Source organism: Xenopus laevis, chromosome 2S (assembly GCF_017654675.1).
Source record: "Xenopus laevis strain J_2021 chromosome 2S, Xenopus_laevis_v10.1, whole genome shotgun sequence".
Taxonomy (NCBI): domain Eukaryota; kingdom Metazoa; phylum Chordata; class Amphibia; order Anura; family Pipidae; genus Xenopus; species Xenopus laevis.
Genome location: NC_054374.1, coordinates 106,890,412 through 106,914,968, shown reverse-complemented (window position 1 = coordinate 106,914,968; position 24,557 = coordinate 106,890,412). Strand labels below are relative to the sequence as shown.

General features: G+C 39.3%; 1 protein-coding gene across 6 annotated transcripts in view; it reads left to right on the top strand.

Moving 5' to 3' along the window:
• Positions 1 to 24,557, top strand: part of LOC108709735 (guanine nucleotide exchange factor DBS) — a 105,494-nt gene that overhangs the window by 13,167 nt on the left and 67,770 nt on the right. The window contains exon 1 of one of the 6 annotated variants that reach the window (XM_041584243.1): positions 9,486 to 9,686. The exons of 4 other annotated variants lie outside the window; for them this stretch is intronic. In XM_041584243.1, the coding sequence (XP_041440177.1) occupies positions 9,635 to 9,686 (52 nt within the window). In that variant the 5' untranslated portion in view covers positions 9,486 to 9,634. Of the gene's footprint in view, positions 1 to 9,485; positions 9,687 to 20,369; positions 20,497 to 24,557 lie in introns of those variants that run through there. One more of the 6 variants, XM_041584241.1, reaches the window with a different exon arrangement.

Sequence of the window (24,557 nt, the reverse complement as noted above, 5' to 3'; positions counted from 1 at the left end):
GACTCCATTTTATCCAAATAATCCACATTTCTAAAAATGATTTCCTTTTTCTCTACAATAATGAAATAGTGGGGAGTGGTTTGGTGCTACATGTAGGAAGACGCATTAGAGAGTTGCTCTGGCTCCCGATCCCAAATATCCTGTAAATATTAGCGACATCACCCAGTGACTTGAGTTGGGAGCCAAGATGGCGGCAATGGGCCCAACCCCAATGACAACGATGATCCCCAGCCAGCAGAGCCCACGCTTACAGATCTCCTTACTGAAATTAGGTCATCTAATGAAGCTTGCACATCCCTGATATGTGCAAAGACCGAGGAGATAAAAGTGGATTTTCTATAATAAAACTAGACTTCCAGAAGCTGCGAGAGCTTACTGCCACGCTGGAGCGCAGAGTAAGCTTGGTGGAGGATGTGTGCAACCCGTTGCCGGAGCACATGCAGCAACTGGATAAGGCGATACATACCTGCGCAAGTAAATCTGACGACCTGGAAAACAGGCTCCGTCGCAATAATATCCGGTTCATCGGGTTCCCAGAAAAAGCTGAAGGAGGTTCCCCTGATAATTTTATCGAGGCCTGGCTGGTTGCAAAATTTGGCAGAGAGGCCTTCTCAACCACTTTTGTAGTTAAGCGAGCACACCGGATACCAACTAAGGCCCCAATCCCAGGTGCCAGTCATCTCAAAATTGCTCAATGCCAGAGACAGGGACTCTGGAAGACGGATTCGCTGACCTAAAACACAACAAAGATCTCCATCTTCGGTGACTTCTAGGCCGAGGTTCAGTGTCAACGTGCCCGATTCATCGATTGCAAGCGTTGCCTGAGGTAGCTCGAATACCAGTATGCCATGTTGTACCCAGCTCGGTTAAGGGTGATTGCGGATAACAGCTCGCACTTCTTCACCTCTCCTCAAGACCTCAGCGACTGGATTGATGCTAAGAAGAAGAGGGAAGCCTAATAACCCGGGCTGGTCTCCCAGCTGAGTGTACATCGTTTCACTCCCCGGGCCTTACGGGGTAGTTGTGACACTTCAGTCAGGTCGTTTAAATCCACCATGTTATTGTTTATCATTACCATCCTTCAGACGCTCTGACTATTGCTGCAGGGGACCTAGCCCACGGCGGCTGTTCTTCTTACACAAACTTTTCTTGTTATATATGACTTTCCTGTTTATTTCTAATTGCTCAGTGAGTAACTCCCCTTAATTGCAATGGGATCGGGTGAGAGGGAGTAACTTTTTCTTTTTTCCTCGGAACTGTGGTGTTGTTCCTAAAGGTAGCCATTGCGAAGTTTAGAGAACACTCATGTGCCACTCAAGCTCCCCCCCCCGCAAATGCTTATGTTAACTATTATTAATGGTTATGGGTTACAAATCTGCCAGGAGTTGGGGAACTGGTCAGGTGGGGAGGGGGAACGGCTTTATGTTCACAAGTCGATAGGGGTTAATGTTCCTCAAAAAAGGTTCAAATATGATACGTCTGATCAACAAGTGCAGCTAGGGCGGAAGTCCTATAAGGTACACAGGAGCATTGTTAGTAAAAAAATTTCAAAAAGGGAAAATGGCGCAATTACTTAGTTGGAATGTCAGAGGGCTAAATGATAGTATAAAACGTAGACTAGTTATGGATTTTGTTAAGAAAACTGGGGCTAACATAACTATGCTACAAGAAACCCATCTAGTTGGCAGTTAGATCCTAGCCCTGAAGAGACCTTGGATGGGCTGGTACTACCATGCGGAGTACTCTAGCCACTCATCAGGGGTAGCGATTCTTATCTCCCACAATACTCTAACAATCAAATCTGACCCCAAGGGTAGATACATATTCATACACGGCTATATCCAATCCCAAGAGGTTATTCTAGCGTGTGTATATATACCACCCCCGTACCAGGATACATGTTTGGTTCAACTCATTGAATTTATAGCAAACTATCCACATGCTGAGGTACTTGCCATGGGAGACTTTAATGCACCACTAGACTGCACTATAGACCGTCTCAGAAGGCACAGCCAGGTTACCATAGATAAAGACACGAACATTAAAGCTCTGACTGAATCTGCAGGCCTCACAGAGGCCTGGAGACATAGGCACCCAGATAAGCAACAGTTTTCCTGCTACTCCATGTCCCACTCTGTGTTATCCCGCCTTGACCTTGCCTTCTTGAGCCGAGGGGCACTCCTAAAGCTCCAGAACGTGAGATACCTGGCCAGGGGAGTGTCCGACCATGCTCCTCTTGAAATTCTCCTAAGGCTGGGAGCACCTCTTACTAGACCACGCTGGTCCCTTAACCCAAACTGGCTGAATGTGCTAGACAACTTCCAGTCCATTGAGGATGAAATCTTGAGTTTCTGGCCATAAATGATATTACAGTAGACCACTTAACACTATGGGATGCCCTAAAGGCATTTCTTAGAGGGCAATTCAACTTTGAAATTATGATCAATAAGGTAAGTGAATGGAACCCCCCCCCCCCTCGTCCGTGCACATTTTTTTTGCGGCTGAAGCCGACTCCAGCCGGCTGCAGCGAACGCAATCTGCAGGGGGGCCCTGCGGGGGTGCGGGCCCTGGCCCAGTTGCACCCTTTGCTCCCCCAGTAGTTACACCACTGCCAGGGTGCAATACATTTTCTGTCCATGTTATGATTAAGTTGTGCAATTCTCAAGAAAATGTTTCCTGACAATGCATGCATTTCTCACAGGCCTGCTGGTACAATTTTCTCTATTAAAAACGTAAAAAAACACAAGTGTTGCTGGTGGATGAACAACAAGTGCAAAGAGGAGTAGTAAACGCTCCATTTCCTATAGTCAAAAAGTTTACCTACTGTATCTGGGGGTGGTGATTACATTACCCAGCTCTGAATATTATAACTAAAATCTTTTGCCCCTGTTAGAGATTCTAGAGAAAAAGATTAAAGCCTGGGAGTCTCTGATGCTCAGTCCAATGGGCAGAATTCAGCTCAAAAAAATATACTTCTCCCCAAACCGACTTATGTTGTTCTTCAAGCTCCTATCTGGATTAAAAAAATATTTTTTACTAAAATTGACACCTGCTTTAGGCAATTGATTTGGGCTGGTACTCGTGCTAGATTGAGTCTGAGTATGTTAACTAGAGATAAATTCCAGGGTGGGGGGCTTTTCCTTCCCAAATGTCTTTTTGTATTATTTGGCAGTACAGTTAAGCCATCTTGTGGTTCGGTTTGAGGGGTGCTTTCATCAGTTGCTATATCATTTGCATGGGTTGTTGCTAGGAGGCACAGTCTCTCCATTTCAATGGCTTCTCATAAAAAAGCCTCAGGCAGCTGAGTATCCTAATCAGGTTATGATGTATATGCGTACAATTTGGGGGAAAGCTTCGCAGATGGCATTAATTAATAAAATTTTACCCCAGACTCCATTGTGGGATAACTACTGGTTCCCAGGCATAGCTAGGATTAGTAGGAATCCGATATGGGAAAGATGTGGGATCCATACTATAGGGGAGGTATGGCAGGAGTGCGCAATGGTCCCTTTTGAAACATTGCAAGACAGTTTGCATCTGCCCCCACATCAATGGTTACGGTACATTCAAATTGAGAGGAGTCTGAAGCATCAGCACAGTCTGCATCCAATTCAGCTAGCACAATATAGTATGATGGATTGCCTTTCGCAGGGCTCCACAAAGGGCCTTATCTCCAAGCTGTATGCGGGGCTGCATACAACACTCTTTAATAAACCCTTAGTGTCCCTTAAAGAGAGGTGAGGGAGATAGTTTGGGGAGCTTGAGGACGAAGACTGGGAAGAGCTGTTGGCTTCACCTCTATCGGTTTCCCTTAATTATAGGGACAGAATGATACAATTATAATACACAAAAGCCATGCATATCTTGTAAATTATATCCTTATAAACGGTGAGTTCTGATGTCATCAGTTATAAACGGTGAGTTCTGATGTAATTTCTGTCACATGACTCACCGAAACTTGTGTATTATAATAAATAAAGTACCCCCAGTTGCAAAATATTAGGATATTAGAAGTTACCTCGGAGTTCCATGACCTGTATAAAAACACTCGGCCTTCGGCCTCGTGTTTTTATATGGTCATGAAACTCCTCGGTAACTTATAATATCCTTATATTTTACAATAGGGGGTACTTTATTCACTATATATTTAATACATAGGGCCTATTATTATCCAGCTAAATTACATTGTATCTTCCCTGAGTCCTTTTCCGAATGTCCCAGGTGTCACGTTCATAACGCTTCCCTCACTCACATGGTATGGGAGTGCACTGCTCTGGGATCGTACTGGACAGAGATCTTTGATAAGTTGGATGCAATTATGGAGACGAAACTCCCTAGAACTGTTAGAATGGTTATTTTTGGTATTGATACCTTTACGTACCTGCAGGGTCTTTTTGTTAAGGAGTGCCTATTCCTTGCTAGGAAAACGATTACAAAGAAGTGGAAAGACCCTTTGCCGCCCACACTGGCACAATGTACACTGGTATAAATGCATGTTTTTTTTTTTACTACATGGGTAGATTGCATTCTACAGTTTGTACTGTAAAATGGTATGTGCCCTTTTGGCTTTATTGTATAACTGAACGTGATAGACTGTATAATGCATCTGTGTTTACTTTGCTATTGAGTTTAATAAAATACGCATGAATTTAAAAAAAAAAAAACGTAAAAAAACATTTTGTACATAGGTTTTGACCTGGGCAGCCCTTCAAATTACCGGGCTGTCTGGGCCAAACCGGGCAGATGGCAACCCTAGTTTGACAGTCTGAGGCAAGAGAACCAATGGTAAAAAAAAGTAAATAGAACGAAAATACTTGCCTTTAGTTAAATCTGTATGTGAAAAAAAGATTAGGAAATATGACAGCTAAAATAACGCAGGTGGAATAAATTCCACATTTGGTAAACCTACCCAACAGAATTGTGCTGCATTAGGGCTCTTACAGAGGAGCGTTTGAAGCTGCGCTCCCCTGCGTTCCGTTTTTATGCGTTTAGCCGCAGGGGAGCGCAGGAGTAGACGCATTCAGTTTTTTTCAATGGGGCTGTACTCACACAGGCGCATGTAGGCGCCGAATGCAGGAAAAATGCAGCATGTTGCGTCTTAACCTGCGTTTGGCGCCTATATGCGCCTGTGTGAGTACAGCCCCTTTGATAAAAACTGAATGCGTCTACTCCTGCGGCTGAACGCTCAAAAATGGATCGCAGGGGAGCGCAGCTCGTCTGTAAGAGCCCTTAGTTTTTTATCTCCATTCATACAGCCCAATTGCATTCTTGCTGTCTGTTGTGAAAAGCTGTTCAGTTGTAGGGTTTCCCAGCTGCTGAACTCAGCTGTTGTTGTGTAGCATATACCACCTGGATGCTGGAATGCCCCAGCCTGATTATTTTCATGACTAGATATCCCAGCAACATGCTGCTGAAAGATTTTTAATATAGAGGAACATGCAACTGTGAGTTCACATGATATTTCTACATTCCTCTATTGGCACGGAGCACAGACTTCTCCCTTCTGTCCTACGCAAAGCCAACTCAGCTGTGCGGCTCCAATCTGCTGTCCTCTCTCGAAATTATTTGAAAGCAGATTTTGTTCCCCCCACCCCTCACCATGAAATATCCATGTGACTGTGAGCATATTGCACAGCCATAGGTTTCCTTTGAGATCAGCACATTGAAAGGGCAGTTGATGGGACTGAATGGAAAGCACGTAGAGGAGTAGGCTTTAGTTTAGGCATTCAGTGCTACACACACTCGCTTTTTGTGTTATTATTTGGTGGTGGATTGTCAGCAGTTTCCCCTTGGAAAAACTTGCATTTTTCTAAAGAAAAATATATTGTTATTGAGGTAAGTCTGCCACATCATTTTGCTTTCATTAGTGTTGGAAATTATAATTCATAACCTAGATAAGACAATCATTGTCATTCAGTAACCCCTTGATTTAAATTGTCAAAGTTACAGCACTTTGCATGCCCCCAACACTCAACCCTCTGCTTGGATTTAAACTGTGACCTCACAGTTTAAACATATTTATATTCAAACTTTTTTTGTAAGATAGTAATGTGAGTCTTATATCCTTATGTATCTTTGCACATTTGCATTGTGTTTGGGTGATAGTGGCGTGCTAGGAGTTTGCAGAGAGCACTCTTTCCATGTTTGTTGATGTAGCAATGACTCTTAAATACACTCCCCATGGATGACATGGAAGGTGTGTGGCTATAAAATTAAATTGTTCAGCTTTTTTTTAAGATTGCCATAGCAGTTGTGGAGCAAAAATAACAATGTAGAATCAGAGGGGTGTGTATGTTGTTTTCCCAGACTGGTACAACTAAACAGAGATATCAGTTGTTCTCTTCAGCACTATTTTTATTTGCATTGCAAAGTTCCTCTCCGTAGCCATATACTTCTTATGTGAGAATACGTATATTGCATATATTTCACATTAAAGTTATGAACAGAGATAAATACCTGAATTATGTTTTGAAACTGTGTCTGTAAAGAAAAACAAGTTTTGTGTTTCTGGGAAAAAGTTTGGCACATAACTTTATGGCCACCAGATGGCAGTGCTGTAGCAACTAAACACTGGAATTCTAGCAGTGAATGTTGATAGTGGTGTGCTTTATGATAGCGTTCTTGCAATAATAAACGGCCAATTACTAGACCTGAAAATAAACAGTTTGAAATGTATATTTTTGTTTACTGGCAGGAACGTGCATGTTGTGTGTATCAGATGTATTTTTGTATTGTCTAAAGGTAATAACACACCTCTAGTTTAAAAAAGAAAATTGCAGCCTTGTGTCAAATATATGGGGTGCGTCTATCCTGCTAAACCATTTTTCTTTCACCACCTGCTGCCCATTCTCAGTAGCTTAGTCCATGGTCAGTTTCTCGATTTGTACTTCAGGCTCATTTAGATTCGTCCGAGTTTGAAAAATTTGATTTTAATATATTTCGATTGGTCAAATTTCGAATTTATAGGAGTTTAGGGGAATTTTAAAAAACTCACATGAATTTGAAATTTGACCTTATAATCTTGATAAAAGTGCCTCCCAGTATGGCACATTATCTTGCATATTGTAAAGTATGGTACTAACACCTTATTTTCTGTAATCGTTATTTAATCATCCGATTACGATGTGTCATGGGCTCCGACGGGATCGGTCGGGTCAAAATCAAACCTGACCGATCGACCAAATGACCGATCTCTGCCAGACGAAAGATGTTGGCACACGCCTCACACGATCCGAAAATCGTAAGAATCCTCGATTTGTACGATAGGATCTGTGTGTCTATGGCCACCTTTAGTCCTCCCCTGCCATTAGCTTTCAAAGGGGAGAGATAACCTAGACCTCAGCATTGGTTCCATGAAATTAATCCTCCCCCGCTTGCGGCTTTTAAGAGAGAGAAAAAAGGAAGGACTAAGCCCTATGATTGAAACCAATGCCCAGGTCGAGAGACGTTTATTTCAGGTAATGTTCTTATGCCAGGAGGCTTTAGCATTTGATATTATGACCAGAGGTAAATAGTTAGGGACCTCCATATGGGGTTTACCTTGATGTGGTATGGTGGCTTATCAATTTTATGATCATAATTTTGTAACTAAAAATCCCCTGTCTTTCTAAATACATGCATCTGCATAGATTACTGATATTACAGGGGACCAGGGAATGTGCATTGATCAATTTTTCTTCTTTTTCTCAATGTTTGTAGTTAATTTGGCCAGATCAGTAGCTCCCACAACCTTTCCTTTTTGCACTCTTTAGAATGTTGCTGCTACTACTCCGGTTCAATTTTAGGATAATGTTCTAGGAGCATAAAGTACCATGCTCCAAGTGTTAAGTACTGTACCAAGTTTCATTGTTATTATTATTAGAAAGAAGTTAAAAAGTTACGTTTCTATTTGTGTTCTATATAGTGTCTATTAGCATTGCTTCCCATAAGTTACCAGCCTAGCTGGTAAAACACATGCCAAGGCCAGGGTCGGTTTTACAAATTTACTGGAAATGTAATAAATTTTCAATATTTAATAAGCCTCTGGCCCTGACTACCAATGGGTTTCTGTTTTTTAACTTTTTTAGGGGGACCCTGGCCATCAATTTTTTTTAACTTGTAGGGGGGGGGCCCTGACCACCAGTGGGGTATTAGTGGTTTTACAGTTTTAGCACTCATGTGGCTTTTTACTGCTGGGTAGGTGGGGCCCAGGTGGGCCTCAAAAATGTTGATGCGTGGGACTTCGTGATTTCTGGTGAATGGTGTCAGTTTGTGCAAAGACTGTGTCAATTTTTTGACAAACTGGAGTTGTGCCCTCTTATGTGCTTAAGGGTGGTGGTATCTTCTGAAGCTACCTTAGCACTGGTGTCTGAGTGAATCACCAGCAGTAAAACAAGCAAACAGGAGAAGGCAATCTCTGGCAGTTTCGTGATTTATATGTTTTACTGCTGTCTGCTCACACAAATGCTAAGGTTTTTTCAGGAGATTTGTTTAATCTCACAGGCAACGAGCCCCCCTGTGTGCCATTACCCCTAAAGAACTTTCAAAAACCCATTCCACAGTAATGTTCACCTGAGTGTGTTTACCTGAGTGAATGAACAATGAGCTACACTTTCCGAAAGTGATGACTGACATATTCATGGACAGAACTTTTCCCCTCCTATGTTGGTTTAGATCTGATCCCATGAAGACAAAAACGTATGGATTGGACTGAACTTACGTGTAAATCCTTAACCTGTAAAAACCCAAATATTATTACTCTATTTAATGAGAAAAAGGTTGTAAGCACTCCCTAGAAATAGCACCTTAGATAATGATTCTGGTATGCAAGTGCAGTCATTAAATGGGGACTGAAAGTGTTGATGACCAAATAGCCTCTGAAGATAAGAGCAAGCAACATTAGCTGTTCCACCCTCAGGATCACTGGTAGTTTGGGCTGCCAGCCTAGTGATGACTTGCCATGTTAAGAACAGCTCCATATAAGCAAGGGAAAACCACTGCACAGAAATATAATCATACCTTTCAAAAGTAACATTTCCAATAGATATACTCAAAGAAAAAATAGCATAGTTGGTTTTACTCTAGTTAAGTACAGTACTAAAGAGAAAAGGCTTTTGTATATACTGTTTAGCTGTGTAATCCAATCCTTCCTGTAGTGTATGCCCTTGATCTCTCTTTCTCTCTGTGAAGGACAACCAATCAGTCTTTCTGTTTTTTGCATGGTGAAACAACAGAGGCATTTGTCCAATGCTACAGATTTTTAAATGTATGAGATGTCATATTTAATTTTTTTTGCATTTGGTCCGTGTCACTGATTCCCATTACTGGAGGAACTATTATTGTTTCCCTGCAGCTGCTGATTATTGCTCATATCTAGGAATACAGAACAGCACCAATTTAAACTTTTCAGTGGCCCTGGCATGATCTTGAAAGATAATTCCATCTCCGATCTTGTATACCTCCGCTGTGATTTGCAGAGTGGAGCGTGTGTGTTCTCTTACACCTCCTTTTGTGATGTGCCAAGACCTGGAGCTAATTGAAATGCAATGCTGCGGAGCGCTGCTGTAGCTCAGGTGCCTCTCCGAAAGAAGAAAAGGATCTCGCCATGTGAATAAGACTTGTCATTTTTGTCTTTAAAAAATCAAGACAAGCAGAAATGGCTGTGGAAGAACTGCTACGGAGATTAAACATGGTTTTACACAACACTGGTAGGAGGAGTTACTTCTTGCCACCATTGCAGAATTAGCCTTGCTTGGTGGGTTCTTTTAATTCCATGCCAAAGCTTTCTAGGTACACCTTAATTCCCATGGTCCTGTCTGAATGCATGTTTTATTAGAAACTCTTCATTGCTAGTGTTCCATAATGTTTGTTAGAGTACAATAAATACTGCATGTGTCAGGTTTAGAATCTTAACCATTTGGATCATTTTGTCAGTCTCGTGGTGCTGTCGCTACCATTGCTCTAAGGATAGGGATAGAAAGAATGAGTGTAATAAGGCTGCATAGATTCATCACGCTGTGTGTTTCTGCAGTGCTGGGAAAAGCTTAGCTTGTGCTACTGTTTGCTGCTTGGTCATGTGTTTTTAGAGATAAAATCTTTCTGTGTTTGTGTTCATGGCGGCTTGCGACATATATCATAATACGGGATAAGACGGTCATATGAAGCACAAACTGCAGATAATAGGGTTAGATGCGTTACCCAAAATGTATGAAACCAGGGGACAGTATGTGTCATTTCATGTTGGTGGCATTTTAGTCACAGATGATGGACAATCTAGTGGAAATCCATAAATGAGGGCTTTTCATATACATGCTTATATTCTATATATTACACAAAAGTTTTAGTGCTGTCAGACCAACATGCACATTTGCAAGTGACACATTTCAGACGCCTACTTCCCTAGATCTGCATAAAGATGCAAAATTAAACCTTTAATGAGCTTATCAGCAGTTAACTGTTTCTTTGGTGAACTGTTATTTCAATAAATTATTATTAATGAAAAAAAAAAAAGAATTTTTTTGCATGTGCTTGTCAGAAAATCCTCAAAGATGCAGCAATCATAACATTTCCTGTTCTTAAAGGGGTTGTTCACCTTTGAGTTAACTGCTAGTATGATGTAGGGAGCAATATTCGGAGCCAATTTGCAATTGATTTTCATTTTTTATTATTTGCAGTTTTTTAATTAATTCGTTTTTTATTCAGCAGCTCTTCATTTTGCATTGTCAGAAATCTGGTTGCTAGGGTCCACATTACCCTAGCAACCATGCATTGATTTGAATGAGAAAATGGATTATTGATAGGGGAGGCTCGAAACAGAAAGATGAGTAATAGAAAGTAGCAATAACAATTAATGTGTAGCTTTAGAGAGGATTTGTTTTTAGAGGGGGTCAGTAACCCCCTTTTGAAAGCTAGAAAAAGTCAGGAGAAGAAGGCAAATAATTCATAAAGTATAAAAAAAATAAATAATGAAGACCAATTGAAAAGTTGCTTAGAATTGGCCATTCTATAACATACTTAACTGGTTAAAAAAAGCAATTTACCAAATAGCCTATAATGCTTAAGATCCATTCATCAACAAGGTGATTTATGCATTTCTGTACTTAATAGAAAATACACTGTGCTTATGGGCATGGTTTATCTTCTTTTAACGTAAACTGATAGTGAACTAAGGTATGAGGGCACAGCTTTATTGTTTGCACAGAATATTCTTTTGGCCATATGTTTATATCTGTATGTGAGCAAGAGCTGCTATGTTGTGTGTTGAAGATGAGGTAAGCTAGAATTTCACCAGAAATCAATTATATTTCAATCCAAAAGCTATTTTCTGGAGACTCTTCTTCCTAACCTCAACTTTGTCAACCACCAAAACTAGCAAAGTGCTAGGTGACCCTGCAATCAGGTCCGGACTGAGAATTAAAATAGGCCCTGGCATTTCACGTACACAGAGGCCCAATCAGCCCACATAGAGGCCCAAACAGCCCCCACCAGCCCACTAAATAGTGACTTTCTATGGGACCTTATAGCAGCCCCTCTGGCATTTGCCAGAACCCACAGATTGCCAGTCCGGGCCTGCCTGCAATACAGTATTTCTACAAGAATGCAAATGTAATTGCTCCCACAACAAATAGGGTTTGCACTTTTGTTAGAGCCTTTACTGTCTGGTTATCAAAAAAAGGCAATACCTGTTTGGTACAGGGCTATGCAGGGATGGAGTCATGGCATAAAAGACTAGAGCTGGTATGAAAAGTGGAGCTGGGAGAGGGGGTTGGGGTTGATGGGAGGCAGAATATATATATATATGCCCCACCCTTGGCTATAATTGTACTGGCTGTTTAATTTCAGGATTTCTGAAGCTAACAGTTGCATGTGCATATGATTGGTTGCAATTTGCACATATTAATATACAAATGCTAAATATGGGACTCAATATGAACTATTGTATTTTTTATTCAGGCACTACTTTCTCTCACACTAGTATAAAATGTTATCAATCCTTTGGAAGGGTGAAGTTATTAACTTTCTTTCTGAATGTCTACTTGATTACATGGGACAATCGAGCGGACCCATATAGGGATTTACAGTATATATTCTCCTGGTTGTAGTGGAGTGTACCCATTAATGTTCTGCCCATAATATATTGTCACTAGATATGTTTAATGTTCTGAGAATTTGTGTGCTTATTTTATCTATTATTTTCTTTATGGTAATATTGTGGTTTAAAGGATTGGTGCACCACCTACAGTTTTGAGGTTCTGTTGTCACTGGTGCCTATTGCCAAACTTATATAATCTTACAGGACCCAAGGACAAGCATGTATCATTACTTTAATTATGTTTTATTATTACTTTAATTATTAATTAATGAAATATTTTCTAAATCTGAATTAATACTTGACATTAAAACCTACAAATATAGAACATCGATATAAACCAAGGCACCATCTTGGTACTCCCTCATATATTATCAGATAATAACCATCTCACTTCTCAGGAATTACAGTTCAGCAGTACAATACAAATTATAAACTGAAAGTAGAGGCCTGATTGCTTGCTTTTGGCAACTCAGATAGTGAAAGCAAGTACCTTCTACATTGAACTATTGTAAATAAGCCCTCTTGTCGCTACTGCATCTCTGCTCTGCTTTCTGTCCATGTAAAAATCTAAAACAGCAATATAAAAACAAGGCCATGTTCTTTACCTTTATTTGGTGTGATTACAACATATTTTCAGTCACTCCCGTTATCAATTAATTACACATGATAACACCGTTAAATTCCTCCCAGTCCCTCAGGTGGGCGTCCACTTTAAACAGCTTAGTAAACTAGTGATGCGCAAATACATTAGCCAGTGAATTAGTGGTGAATTTCTGAGTTTCACTGCCGTGAATGTTTTCACGAAACTGCGGCGAAAATTCATCGGTGGAAAAATCAGCCGCGAGAATAAAAATGCTGCGCGTCAAAATTGGCAGGCACATAAAAAATATTTCGGACACCCATTGACTTCAATGAGTTTCGCGAATTTCGCCATTTCGTGAAACGGGACAGATTTGCCCATCACTATGGTACACAGTTATTTAACATCTAAGAAGAGAACAAGCTTATGGAAATCGCATACAATCATAACTACTAATAAAGGTTTGTTTTTGCTGATACCAGCAATACCTTGGGAACCCACCCCAACAAAACGAAAACTAATTGAATAAAACAGAATCAGTTGTATTTTATACAGATATGGGACCTGTTATCCAGAATTCTTAGGACCTGGGGTTTTCTGGATAAGACATTATTCCATAATTTGGATCTCCCTACCGGAGAGATGGCATATGTATAGCTTTGTTTTCCAAAGTCTCCTGAGATTAATTATATCTCAGTTGGGATCAAGTACAATGTACTGTTTTATCAGTACAGAGAAAAAGAAAAAATTAAGACAAGAAAAATTATTTGTTTAAAATGGAGTCTATGGGAGATGGCCATCCTGTAATTCAGAGCTTTCTGGATAACAGATCCAATACCTGTATTAACAGTAAATAAGAGACAGCTTTCAATTTGTCTTCTATTCAGAACGTTAGTGACATGTGTTGACAAATCTGCAGCAGTAAAATCCAGCCTGGGAAATTGTTGATCCAGAAGAGAACAATGCTTTTGTCAATATTTTCCATAAATAAGAAAAAAGTGAAAGAATGCCTAAAGTGTTCCATCCAACCTCCAGTTTCCTGGAGAGGTGCTACCAGATATTTCTTCACAACACGTTTCCGAAATGGGAGAGTTCAATGTACTTGTCAAGAAGGCCCTCTATATCTACTGCAAAGGAAGTGTGCTTTATTATTCTGAACTACAAATAGATTGTTGACATACTGGAAAAGTGGCGGAGAACAGAGATCTGTTAATTTCGTTTAGCACCAATTAATCTTCTTTAAGAACGTTAACAACTATTTGGATTACGAGTAAGGCAAAAAAGTTTAGAATTTTATATTGGAAAATGGAAAATACTTTATTAGTTGTATTATAAATAAAACACAACATCCCAGCTCCTTACAGCTCTACCCTTTTGACTGGGCTCCTAGAGAATACAAGTGAATGTATCTTTGCCCTCCAGACTTCTCAGATAATGCAAGACCATGGGCACATAGTCCCTTTCTAAATCCCATACAAGCTGTTTAGCCGACACTAGCTCCACTATGATGCTGTCACACAGAGACTTACTGACAGATATAGGCTCATACCTGGTCTTTGTGCATGCACAACTGATTTTATTATTATTAATACAGGTATGAGACCCATTATCTGGAAACCCTTTATCCAGAAAGCTCCGAATTACGGAAAGGTCGTCTCCCATAGAGTCCATTTTATCCAAATTATCGAACTTTTAAAAAATTATTTCTGTAATAATAAAATAGTACCTTGTACTTCATCCAAACTTAGATATAATTAATCTTTATTGGAGGCAAAACCAGCCTATTTGATTTATTTAATGCTTAAATTATTTTCTAGTAGGCTTAAGGTATAAAGATCCAAATTACGGAAAGATCCATTATCCGGAAAGCCCCAGGTCCCTAGCATTCTGGATAATAAATCCCATACCTGTACATCGCAGTGAAATGTGGGTATATTCCACTCTGCCTTGCTTTTTATTGAGCTAGGTCTTTGAATGTACATTAAAATAATATTGTAATGCCTGAATGGTTAAAATGGAGCAGGTTTTTTTTTTTAGATGTTTAGTGATCTGATAGATTGGGCTGTTAGCTATCATTAGTACCAGACAGCAAATCTGGTCTGGAAAGGGTAATTTGTATAATGTTATCCATCGGTGTATCCCAGAATCAACACGGTTACTGCTGAATAGCCCCCAAAAACGTGGAGTCCTTTGGTTGGTAAGAAAAACAATATACTTCAACATACACTAACAATTTACAGGAAACCTGAACCTTTAAAGACTGTTTATGCTGAGCTTACCCCATTCTGCATTGTGCCATTTAGATGTCTTCAGAGATGCCTGCTTGGGCCCTGTATTTGATTTGATCATAGCTACATAAGACAGGGAGTGTTGTGGTTCATGTCAGGGGCAGAGTTGATGATATCAGGGACAGGATGATGATGTTTAGTTTGCCAGGTTGTGACAGCAATACTGTTCAGTGAAAATTTCTGGAAATAAACCAGTCAGGAATAGAAACACACTGTACTAGATTTCCTATTCAAATTACCACAGACTGCAAGGCCAGCAGTGCAATTCAATTGAATACAGGCAAACTTTGTCAGGGTATACATTTAAAGAGATGTTTCCAAAGCATGGTCCATGTGGCAGTATGGCAATGCTCCCAGCGTTTTTTTTTTTGTTGTTTTTTTTTTTACATTTACTTGTCTATCCATTAGTACTTATAAGTTTATCATTTACAAAAATCCAGTTTAACTTTTTTAAAACTTTTGCGGAACAGTAATGAAAGTCGCAAAGAGGAAAAAAAATTCACACTGCATTTCGCAGTGTGATATTCTTCATTCTGCATTGTTCACGTCACACTTTTAAGACATGCTTGAAGGTGGTGTCATTTTTTTGGAACCAACAACTTTTTCAGTAAAAAGTTTTATTGCATATACTGCCCACTGGTGCAAACTATAAAATGATCCATCTTTTGTTCACTGTTGGAAGTGGTCACTAAACCATTTCCGGTTTTGCAAAAGCTATGATTAAATTTAACTATATTAAATTAACTGTGATTAGTTTCACGCTACTGACTTTTATTGCATTCCCCCAATTAGTGTACCTAAACTAACTATAGTCAAAACATAGAAATCCCCTATGCTCTTCAACTTAAACTAACATAACATAAAATGAGTTTTGCGAATGTAAAACTTTTTTGATTTTGGTGAATGTAAAACGTACTAGTGTTTTATATGATAGGCAAAACCAATTACAAGTATGTGGGACCCCTGGGTATAGTATACTGCATTATACACTCTCTCTTCCCTAGTTAAGGCAAGGGCATGTGTAGCGAATTGTGCTTATTCCTCTGCCTGGGTTTTGTACAGAGGCAGAAGAAAACTGATCTTCTTTCCTGCGCTTATTAATGTAGGTCCACTGACAAATTGAGTCGATATTGGTACAAAAATTGGGGAGACTGCTGCCATCAACCAAGGCAGCAGTCTCTCCCTGCAGCCCATACTAAAGGCAATCTTCTTTACCTCTTCTGGCACAAAGAAAAAAATTTGAATTGGCAGAAACCACTGCACTAAAGTCACAGATTTCTTTCTTTTGTACGAAGAAGCTGCATATGTGGAGTAGTTCCTACAGTACGGAACAATGGTGCTAATAATACTACATTTATACACAAAATCTCTTTATAAACAGTACAGGAATGTCATTATTTTAAATCAGTGTTATACAAATATATTACAAGTCACCTAAGATTTCCATCACCTTTACATTAAATCTGGAAGCTGTAGTACAACAACATTGCTAATACTGCAGGTTCAGGAATCCTGTTATAAACATAAATAGACCCCAAAGGCTCTGTTTTGCCTTGGGTTCCATCATCTCCCATCATATATCTGTAGGGAACCCCACACTCAACCCTCTTCTCTCCAGATGTCTTGTGACAGCAGATACTATTTGTACTTCTAAAATTGTTGTCTGACTATCCAGGCATTTATCCCTATAGACTGCAGGTTTTCTCAACATCGCTATTTCCATTGCCTTGTTGTTACTTTTGCATGGAACGTTTCCCAATCAAACCCAGAAAGCTTTTGCCTGACTAGAATACATAAAAATGAATGTCTGAAAATCCCATAAAATAAATTGTATGTTTTTCCATCGTCATGAGATACTCAGGAATGTGAATTGCTTTAAAGAGCCTTCTGGCTCACCTCAGACTTTAGTTTCACCCTCGATACTTTCTAAGTACATAAAGAAACATAGCTATGGTTCTGGCAGAGATCCCATTCTACATTTACTTACATCCAGTTTTCAGTACTTTGTCTCAGAAATAAAGAAAATAGTGCTGCAATCGATTCTAAGGTATTAAAAGGTATCTTGATGCTTTTTCTTTTCTTCTTTTCTTTTTTTTTTGTTGGGAGACTTAGTTAAAAGCACTGAACTACAAGCTGCTACCAAGATGTTTTCATTTTTATGCTTCATCCTTTTCTCTCCATTTGCAAGTGTGAAGAACAGGTCGGTTTCTGGAGTGCTACCTTGTAATAACCTCTTTTGAGGTGTTGCATGTTTAATGCTTCTTAACTGGTTGAGCGTTCTCTTATTCCTGATTACTTTGACACTTCGTTCTGAGGTGGAATTTCATCTTCTTCTCAAAGGATTACAAATATTTTCATATGATTTTATATGAGAGATTATCCTGGTTAAATTATTTGGGTTCAATCTGAGCTTTTCTGCTGTGCTTGATCACTAGCTAAAGTAAATAAACATATGTAAACAGTAACATGAGAGTATAATCAAAGGGCCAGTCACGACGCAGCAAAGAAGAGAAAGGCACGAGGGCCATCACAGTGGCAGATTCTCTTGACGAGTTACTCATATTCTTCACAATCTGTCCGCCTCGGTTCTTTGCTTCCTACCCAGAAGAGGATGGCGGAAAAGCTCCCATGCCACTTGCTCTGGTGAGCTGAAATTTAGTTTATTATTATTTAGTTTATTATTTTGTGAATTCATTTGATCTGATTCAGTAATGAATTCATTTTATCCAACATGCTTTGTAGTACTCACGTAGTAAGGTTGCCTGGAAACAGCCTTCAAAGTTTTCTAATGTATTTTACGGAACTAAGATATACATCAGAAAGTGCATGGAAACATGTTTATCACAAAACAAGAGACCTGCGGCACAACTGTTGCAATTGAATAAGTGATTAGTATTTATTCATCTCATAAAAAAACGGCAACGTTTCGGGCCTCCACTGTGCCCTTTATCAAGCCTTGATAAGGAGGCCCGAAACGTTGCCGTTTTTTTATGAGATGAATAAATACTAATCACTTATTCAATTGCAACAGTTGTGCCGCAGGTCTCTTGTTTTGTGATACACAATTTTTGGGCTTTTTGGGCAGTATTGAGCCCGACACCTGAAGGCACCTGACACCAACCCGGTGATACAGACCTGTGATAGCACACATGTTTGGCATAAACTCAATTCCTCTACTCTATTCTATAATATGGATGGGTAGATGGAATAGTAGATGGCTAAACAATGGATGCATCAACTAGCTAGATAGACAGACATATATAAATGTAGAGAAATACACATCTAAATACAAGATAGACATGGATACATTTATTCAGTAAAAAGGTATGGATAGACATGATGGCATACACACACATGCCCACAAAAAATCTACACATCTAGACATCTTAATGTGTTTTATTTTTTGACCTAGGCTCTGCTGTACTAGGTATTTCATAAAGTTCTCTCTCCAGTGACACTTAGGAGCCTCCTAAATAGCCATGAATAAATGGTGTTTATTATTGAGCTTTTCCACATTTCCTTGCATTGTTATACACGTGTCTGAGCTCAGAGCAATAGCCCTTACTTGGATCCATCAAAAGACAGCAGCTCTGAATAATCATAAATGTGATCACCAGAATAAAATAATCATTATGTGAATGAAAGTACATAGTAGCCATGTCAAACTATCGATTGTCAGTTGTACTGCATGTTACGCTACAGAGATACACAAATAATAATGCATTCACAATCTAATAAACAGGTGTAGTAAAAAAAAAGTATACCTTATTAGAAAAACATGTCAGGAATAAAAACAGCCTACAAAATAGACCCTGTATTTTTACCTCAATCTATTTGACTTTAGCACTATGTGCTTCACTTGGCCTCACAATGTCTCTGACATTCTTATTTCATGTTAGCATTTACAGTGATTGTAAACTGCCCCTGCCCCTGCAGGCAACAAAGCAGATGAAAACAGCTTTCTGGTAAATTGAAACGCTGCAGGTAAAATATTTGCATTATATATATATATATATACACACACGAGCCAGTTCTAGACCAATTGCATTCTACGTACTGAGTCAGTATCAGGCCTGTAAAATCAGCTGAAGTGTCTTTTAAGTAGTAAAGGAGCAGCAAGAGAGTGTCCCTATTTGGTAGAGTACATCATTAAAATCTCATTACTCGGATGTTTGGTAACCTTGCACAGGGCACATAAATGCTTTGAAATGAGATTGCTCTTATCTATAGTGCAGTTTTGTATGTTAAGTGCTAGGCAGAGGTCTTGCACAAGTTCAAATCGTTCCCTTATCCTATGTAAGATAATATTTGAATGTGTACAGTAGGCTGCAGATTAAATAAGGGTGGAGTGTGTAAATGACAACCTAGGAAATAGGAATGAGTAAGATATTTCATACACCTGTCAGACACCTGTCAGATAGAGGTATTGTATGTTAAAGCTAAAATATTCACTTCCTCAATTTTAAGGGCTTAACATTATAAAACTGGCTACACAGGCTGTTTCATTCAGTAGGTGTCCCAAAATCCCCTACAGCATTTCCAGTGAATTTTTATGCTATTATCTTTATAATAAACTGTTTTAAGGATTAGGCTACAAGGGTGTTATAGCCTGCATATTGGTTACCCAGAGTACGCTACAAGGAGCAACAGGTCCAGATTATGGGATATTCTGGACTCAAAAAATTAAGTGTATAAACTAGCATATAAAGTGAAAGCAGTCAGGTCAGACTTGGGGTATAAAGAACCCATTTGCATTGCCCAGTTTTTGTCACAAAACTGAACCTAACTGATGGTCTTTTATATGTCACTCATAGAAAGCAGCCAGAACAGAGTTTGCATTCATTTGCATCATCTTAAAATCTGTACCGTAAGGTTTTTTCCACTCTCTGATTTACGCACAGATGAAGGTTAAGAAATTCCTGTTACGTCTATCCAGTAACAGGTGTTTGATTATTTTGCCACCAACAGGGTGAATACACTTTTCTGAGCTTAAAAATAATCGTTCTTGATAAAAATATTAAAATGCTTTATTGACATTTTGGTTTTGACTCTTCTTACTCTCTATTCAGATAGGTTAAAAATAATGAGATGATCGATTTCAGGTGTATATTGTAAAGCTCTTTGTCTTTGTGGGTTGCAATAGACAGCAGGTTGTCCAGCAGGTTCTCTCTCTACATGACTAGTACAAATGTATAGGTGTGAACAGAGCAGCCTACCGTGGGGCAGACTTTCTTCAGCACACACACCTACAAAGAGTAAATAATAGAGGGCTGGGAAGGACTATTTACAGGAGCAAGATACCACGTTGTTTCAGGAAATGTAGGTTTGGCAATGCAAATGGGTACTTGCAAGTATGTTTGAAGAACAAAGTTCACCTGACAGTTGTGCTTGCCATTCTGGCACTGTGCCGTCTGTGGGAAAGCAGGCTGAAAATGAATATTTTAATCAGGAATATTGTATCTGAGGAATAATGGATCATGTAAAAATCTCAGTGGAAGAAATGAAAGTCTACCATTGGTTTTCTGAGCTGTGCTTAATGTTTGACTCTTCAGTGCACAGTAAGTACCATGTAACATGGGAAGGGCAAGTACTTATAAGTGATGAGTGGGATGTTCTTCACTGAGTGTTGCTAAATAAGTAGTTGCCTAATGAATCTAGTTTGTGATAAAGAAGAAAATAAATTATAATGTATAATTGTTCAGTAATTTCATGGATATGGATGGTTATTCTACAGCAATTGTCATGATTGTCTGTGTATATTGACAATCATTTGTGTAGCAGCTGCAAAACCACTTCTTCTGCAGAGGTAAAATAAAATAGTACAGTATATCATATAATGAAATAGTGCCCAAGTGGTAAAGTTGTTATGAAAAATATTTCATATGTTTTACAATTTCTTTATAATGGATTATCTCCCAGTCCACCAAACCTACTTATCTTGATTTTCAGATCTCTCTATTTATAATCAGTTGGTATATTAATATTATATTTTTTTCTAAGTGAGTTAATGCTGGCAAACCAATACTGGCACTGGTAATCATATTACTGTTTGTGTTAATATTATACAGGTATGGGATCTCTTATTCTGAAACCCATTATCCAGAAAACTCTAAATTATGGAAAGATTGTCTCCCATAGACTCCATTATAATCAAATAATCCTCATTTTTAAAAATGATTCCCTTTTTATCTGTAATAATAATACAGCACATTGTATTTGATTCAAACTAAAATATAATAATCCTTATTGGAAGCAAAATCAGCTTATTTGGTTAATTTAATGTTTACACGATTTTCTAGTAGACTTAAGGCATGAAGATCCAAATTACAGAAATATCGGTTATCCATAAAACCCCAGGTGCCCAGCATTCTGGACATCAAATCCCATACCTGTATTATGTAGGATGTTATAAGGGCAGTACTAAAGATAGCCTGGGTCTCAGGAATATATGTGATTTATATTCCTAAACCAACAGCAGTCCCTTTTCCTTTTGCAAAATAGCAATCTTATTACAGTTAGTATGTGCCACATAGAGCACTGTGAGAGAACACTGATTCTTATCTGCTTAAGTGATACTCATGAAGGCTCATTATAGGCAACGTCATTCCATTCAGCAAAGTGGAAAGAAACACTGTATTAGTTTCAGTGTTTTTATCTTTGTCATGCTGTCGTTCATACAGGGTGACATTAAACAGTACAGCTCAACAGCGATAACATAAAGTTGTAAAACTCTCAATCTGTTCACTGTGACTTCAGCTTCTATGGCCATCAGGTAACTAAGTGCTGAGCCCTGTGATAGATTCCCAGCAGATGAAATTGTGCATTTTGTGTATAAGAAGCATCTGTTCATGTTTATCCATTGTAAGTGTAGGAATACATGTCACAAAAAATAGTATGTATGTACAGTAATTAACTTTTTATTATCCTGATTGCATTTGGAGCTACTTTGAAATTCGTTTATGGCAGTGGCAGAACTACCGGGGGAGCAGGGGGTGCGAGCGGGCCAGGGCCCGCACCCCCTCAGGGCCCCCCGGCAGTCTGTGCGCCGCTGAAAATGCGGCCAAATGCGGCCGTACGGAGGGGGGCTGGGACCGGCTGCGCGTCGTGCACCTGGGCCCGCCCCCCTCTAGGATCGCTACTGGTTTATGGCTTGACTGCATCTTCACAACATAGATAGTGAGAGGCAGTGTCCTAGTTACAGGAGTCTTTGAAGCAGATGCAGGCTTAGTTTACATGTCAATGGAAGTTAAACTCCTTATTCATCCACACTTTATGAAGATTCCAATGTTTTCAGCTCATCAACAGGTGTTGTAGAAGCCACCTCCACTTAGAAACTTAGTAGCACTACATGTTTCGGTCTACCTGAGGAAGGACCTTTGCTGTCCAAACATGTAGTGCTTCAATAAAGAAAATCAACTACATTGAAAGGCTCTCCAGTCCCTATTTTCTTCTATGTTAATAAGTGGAGGTGGCTTCTCCAACAGTTGTTGATTAGGGATGTAGCGAACTGTTCGCCGGCGAACTTGTTCGCGCGAACTTCGACCGTTCGCGTCCGCCTAATGTTCGCGAACGTTTCGGAACGTTCGCATTTTGAGTTCGCGTTCGATTCGAATACAAATCGTTCGACCATTCGACCGCTAAAATCGAACGATTTCCATTCTTTCGAACGATTTCCATTCGTTCGAACGATTTCCATTCGTTCGAACGATTTCCATTCGTTCGAACGATTTCCATTCGTTCGAACGATTAAAATCCTTCGAACGTTCGATTCGAATGAAAATCCTTCGATCGAACGATTAAAATCCTTCGAACGTTCGATTCGAATGAAAAATCCTTCGAACGTTCGAATCAAACGATTTTAGCGGGTGTTCGAAGTTCGCGAACTGTTCGCGAACGTTCGCATTTTTTGCCGGTGTTCGCGAACGGCGTTCGCGAACACCAAATCGGCAGTTCGCTACATCCCTATTGTTGATGAGCTGAAAACATTGGAATCTTCAAAAAGAGTGGAAAGAAGCTCCAAATAGTCCCTATTTTCTTCTGAGTTTACTTGTCACTCTAAGTTTGCCAAATAACAACTATTGATAAGTGGGACTCATGCAAAATACATTTTCATGGCAGCACAGATTTCTGCTCAGTATTTTCCTTAGAAGGAGTTGTTAGTAAACCTGTCACACACACAGTTTTAGCTACTGCCAAATATCATCTTTTAAATCCTTTACCTCTTCGAGCCCTTGATGTGCTCCTTCATAAAGGGTCTGCAAAGACAGACATGCAGGCCAACAACATAGATCACCCCTTCTTTGCCACTCTGTGTATGGCTAGCTTAAATAAATATATTAGCTTTTTGCCTTCCTACAAATCATTTTAGAACCAAAAAATGAGACACAGTAAAAGTTTAGTCTTCATAAACATGTTGCATGTTGATATTTACAATTGATTATATATTTAGTTATATAAGTATAAGGATAGTTAACCTTTAAATGTCACCTTTTCGTATGTTATAGTATGTTATAGTATGTCCTGTTCAAATGGAATTTTTCCTCTTTTTCCTCTTTCATACGGGGGTCACTCAGAATCAAAATTGGCCATGGTATTTCAGTTACATAGAGGCCCAATGAGCCCACACAGAGGCCCAGACAGCCCCCACCAGCCCACTAAATACTGCCTTTCTATGGCAGCTTACAGCAGTCCCTCTGGCATTTGCCAGATCCCACAGATTGCCAGTCGGGCCTGAGGATGGCAACGTAGGAGCTGATTCTCTACCTCCACTTTGGCTCCCTCATGATCAGCCTTGATCAGCCCTTGTGTGGCATAAGCTTTATTAGTAATAGTACTAACATGTGTATACAAAGAACCAACAGCAGTACTATACAAACAAAAATCAATACTGCTACAAGATGAAAAGAGGCCCCCCAAAAGAACTTTCAATATAACAATTTTATTGTTGTTCATTTTTATTACTAATCTTTTTATTCAGGTCTGTCCTACTCATCTTCTAGTCTTTTATTTAAGCCACTGCCTGCTTACAAGGATAAATTGGACCCTAGCACCAGGTAGCTTTTAAAATTCAAACTGGAGAACTGCTGAACAAGCCTAAATTCAACTGTAATAGTAAGTGTTTACAAGGTAGCTTCAGCCACAACATAATTTACTAATACCTATGCTGAATAGTGTCTGCATTGGAAAAACACTTTAATGTGCCAGTTTTCCTTTATTTACCTATATTTTTTATTGCTAATATGTCCTTGCATCTGTGCGCCTTGGAATTAGCACATTTAGAAGGGGGCACACCCTGTGGCTGGGGAACAGGGGACTCTTATGGAAGGTGGTTGCGCATAACTCACAATTTTATGCGTGTTGCATGTCACCCATGATTTCATGATTTTGTGAATTAAAATTATAATATTATTCACAAGCAGGAATACATATCGTGTACTGGCTGATGACCTCCCACTGATGGGCATGTAGGTTACTAGCTGGCAGTATACATAGTACTGTTCCATTTGTATTGGGTGATGGTCACTCAGCTGCCATCTAAGAGCCCCCCTAAAATAAAATAACTGGTAGGTCATATTGCTATGTCTAAATTTATGTGGTGTTATTTTTTTGCAAATCCAAT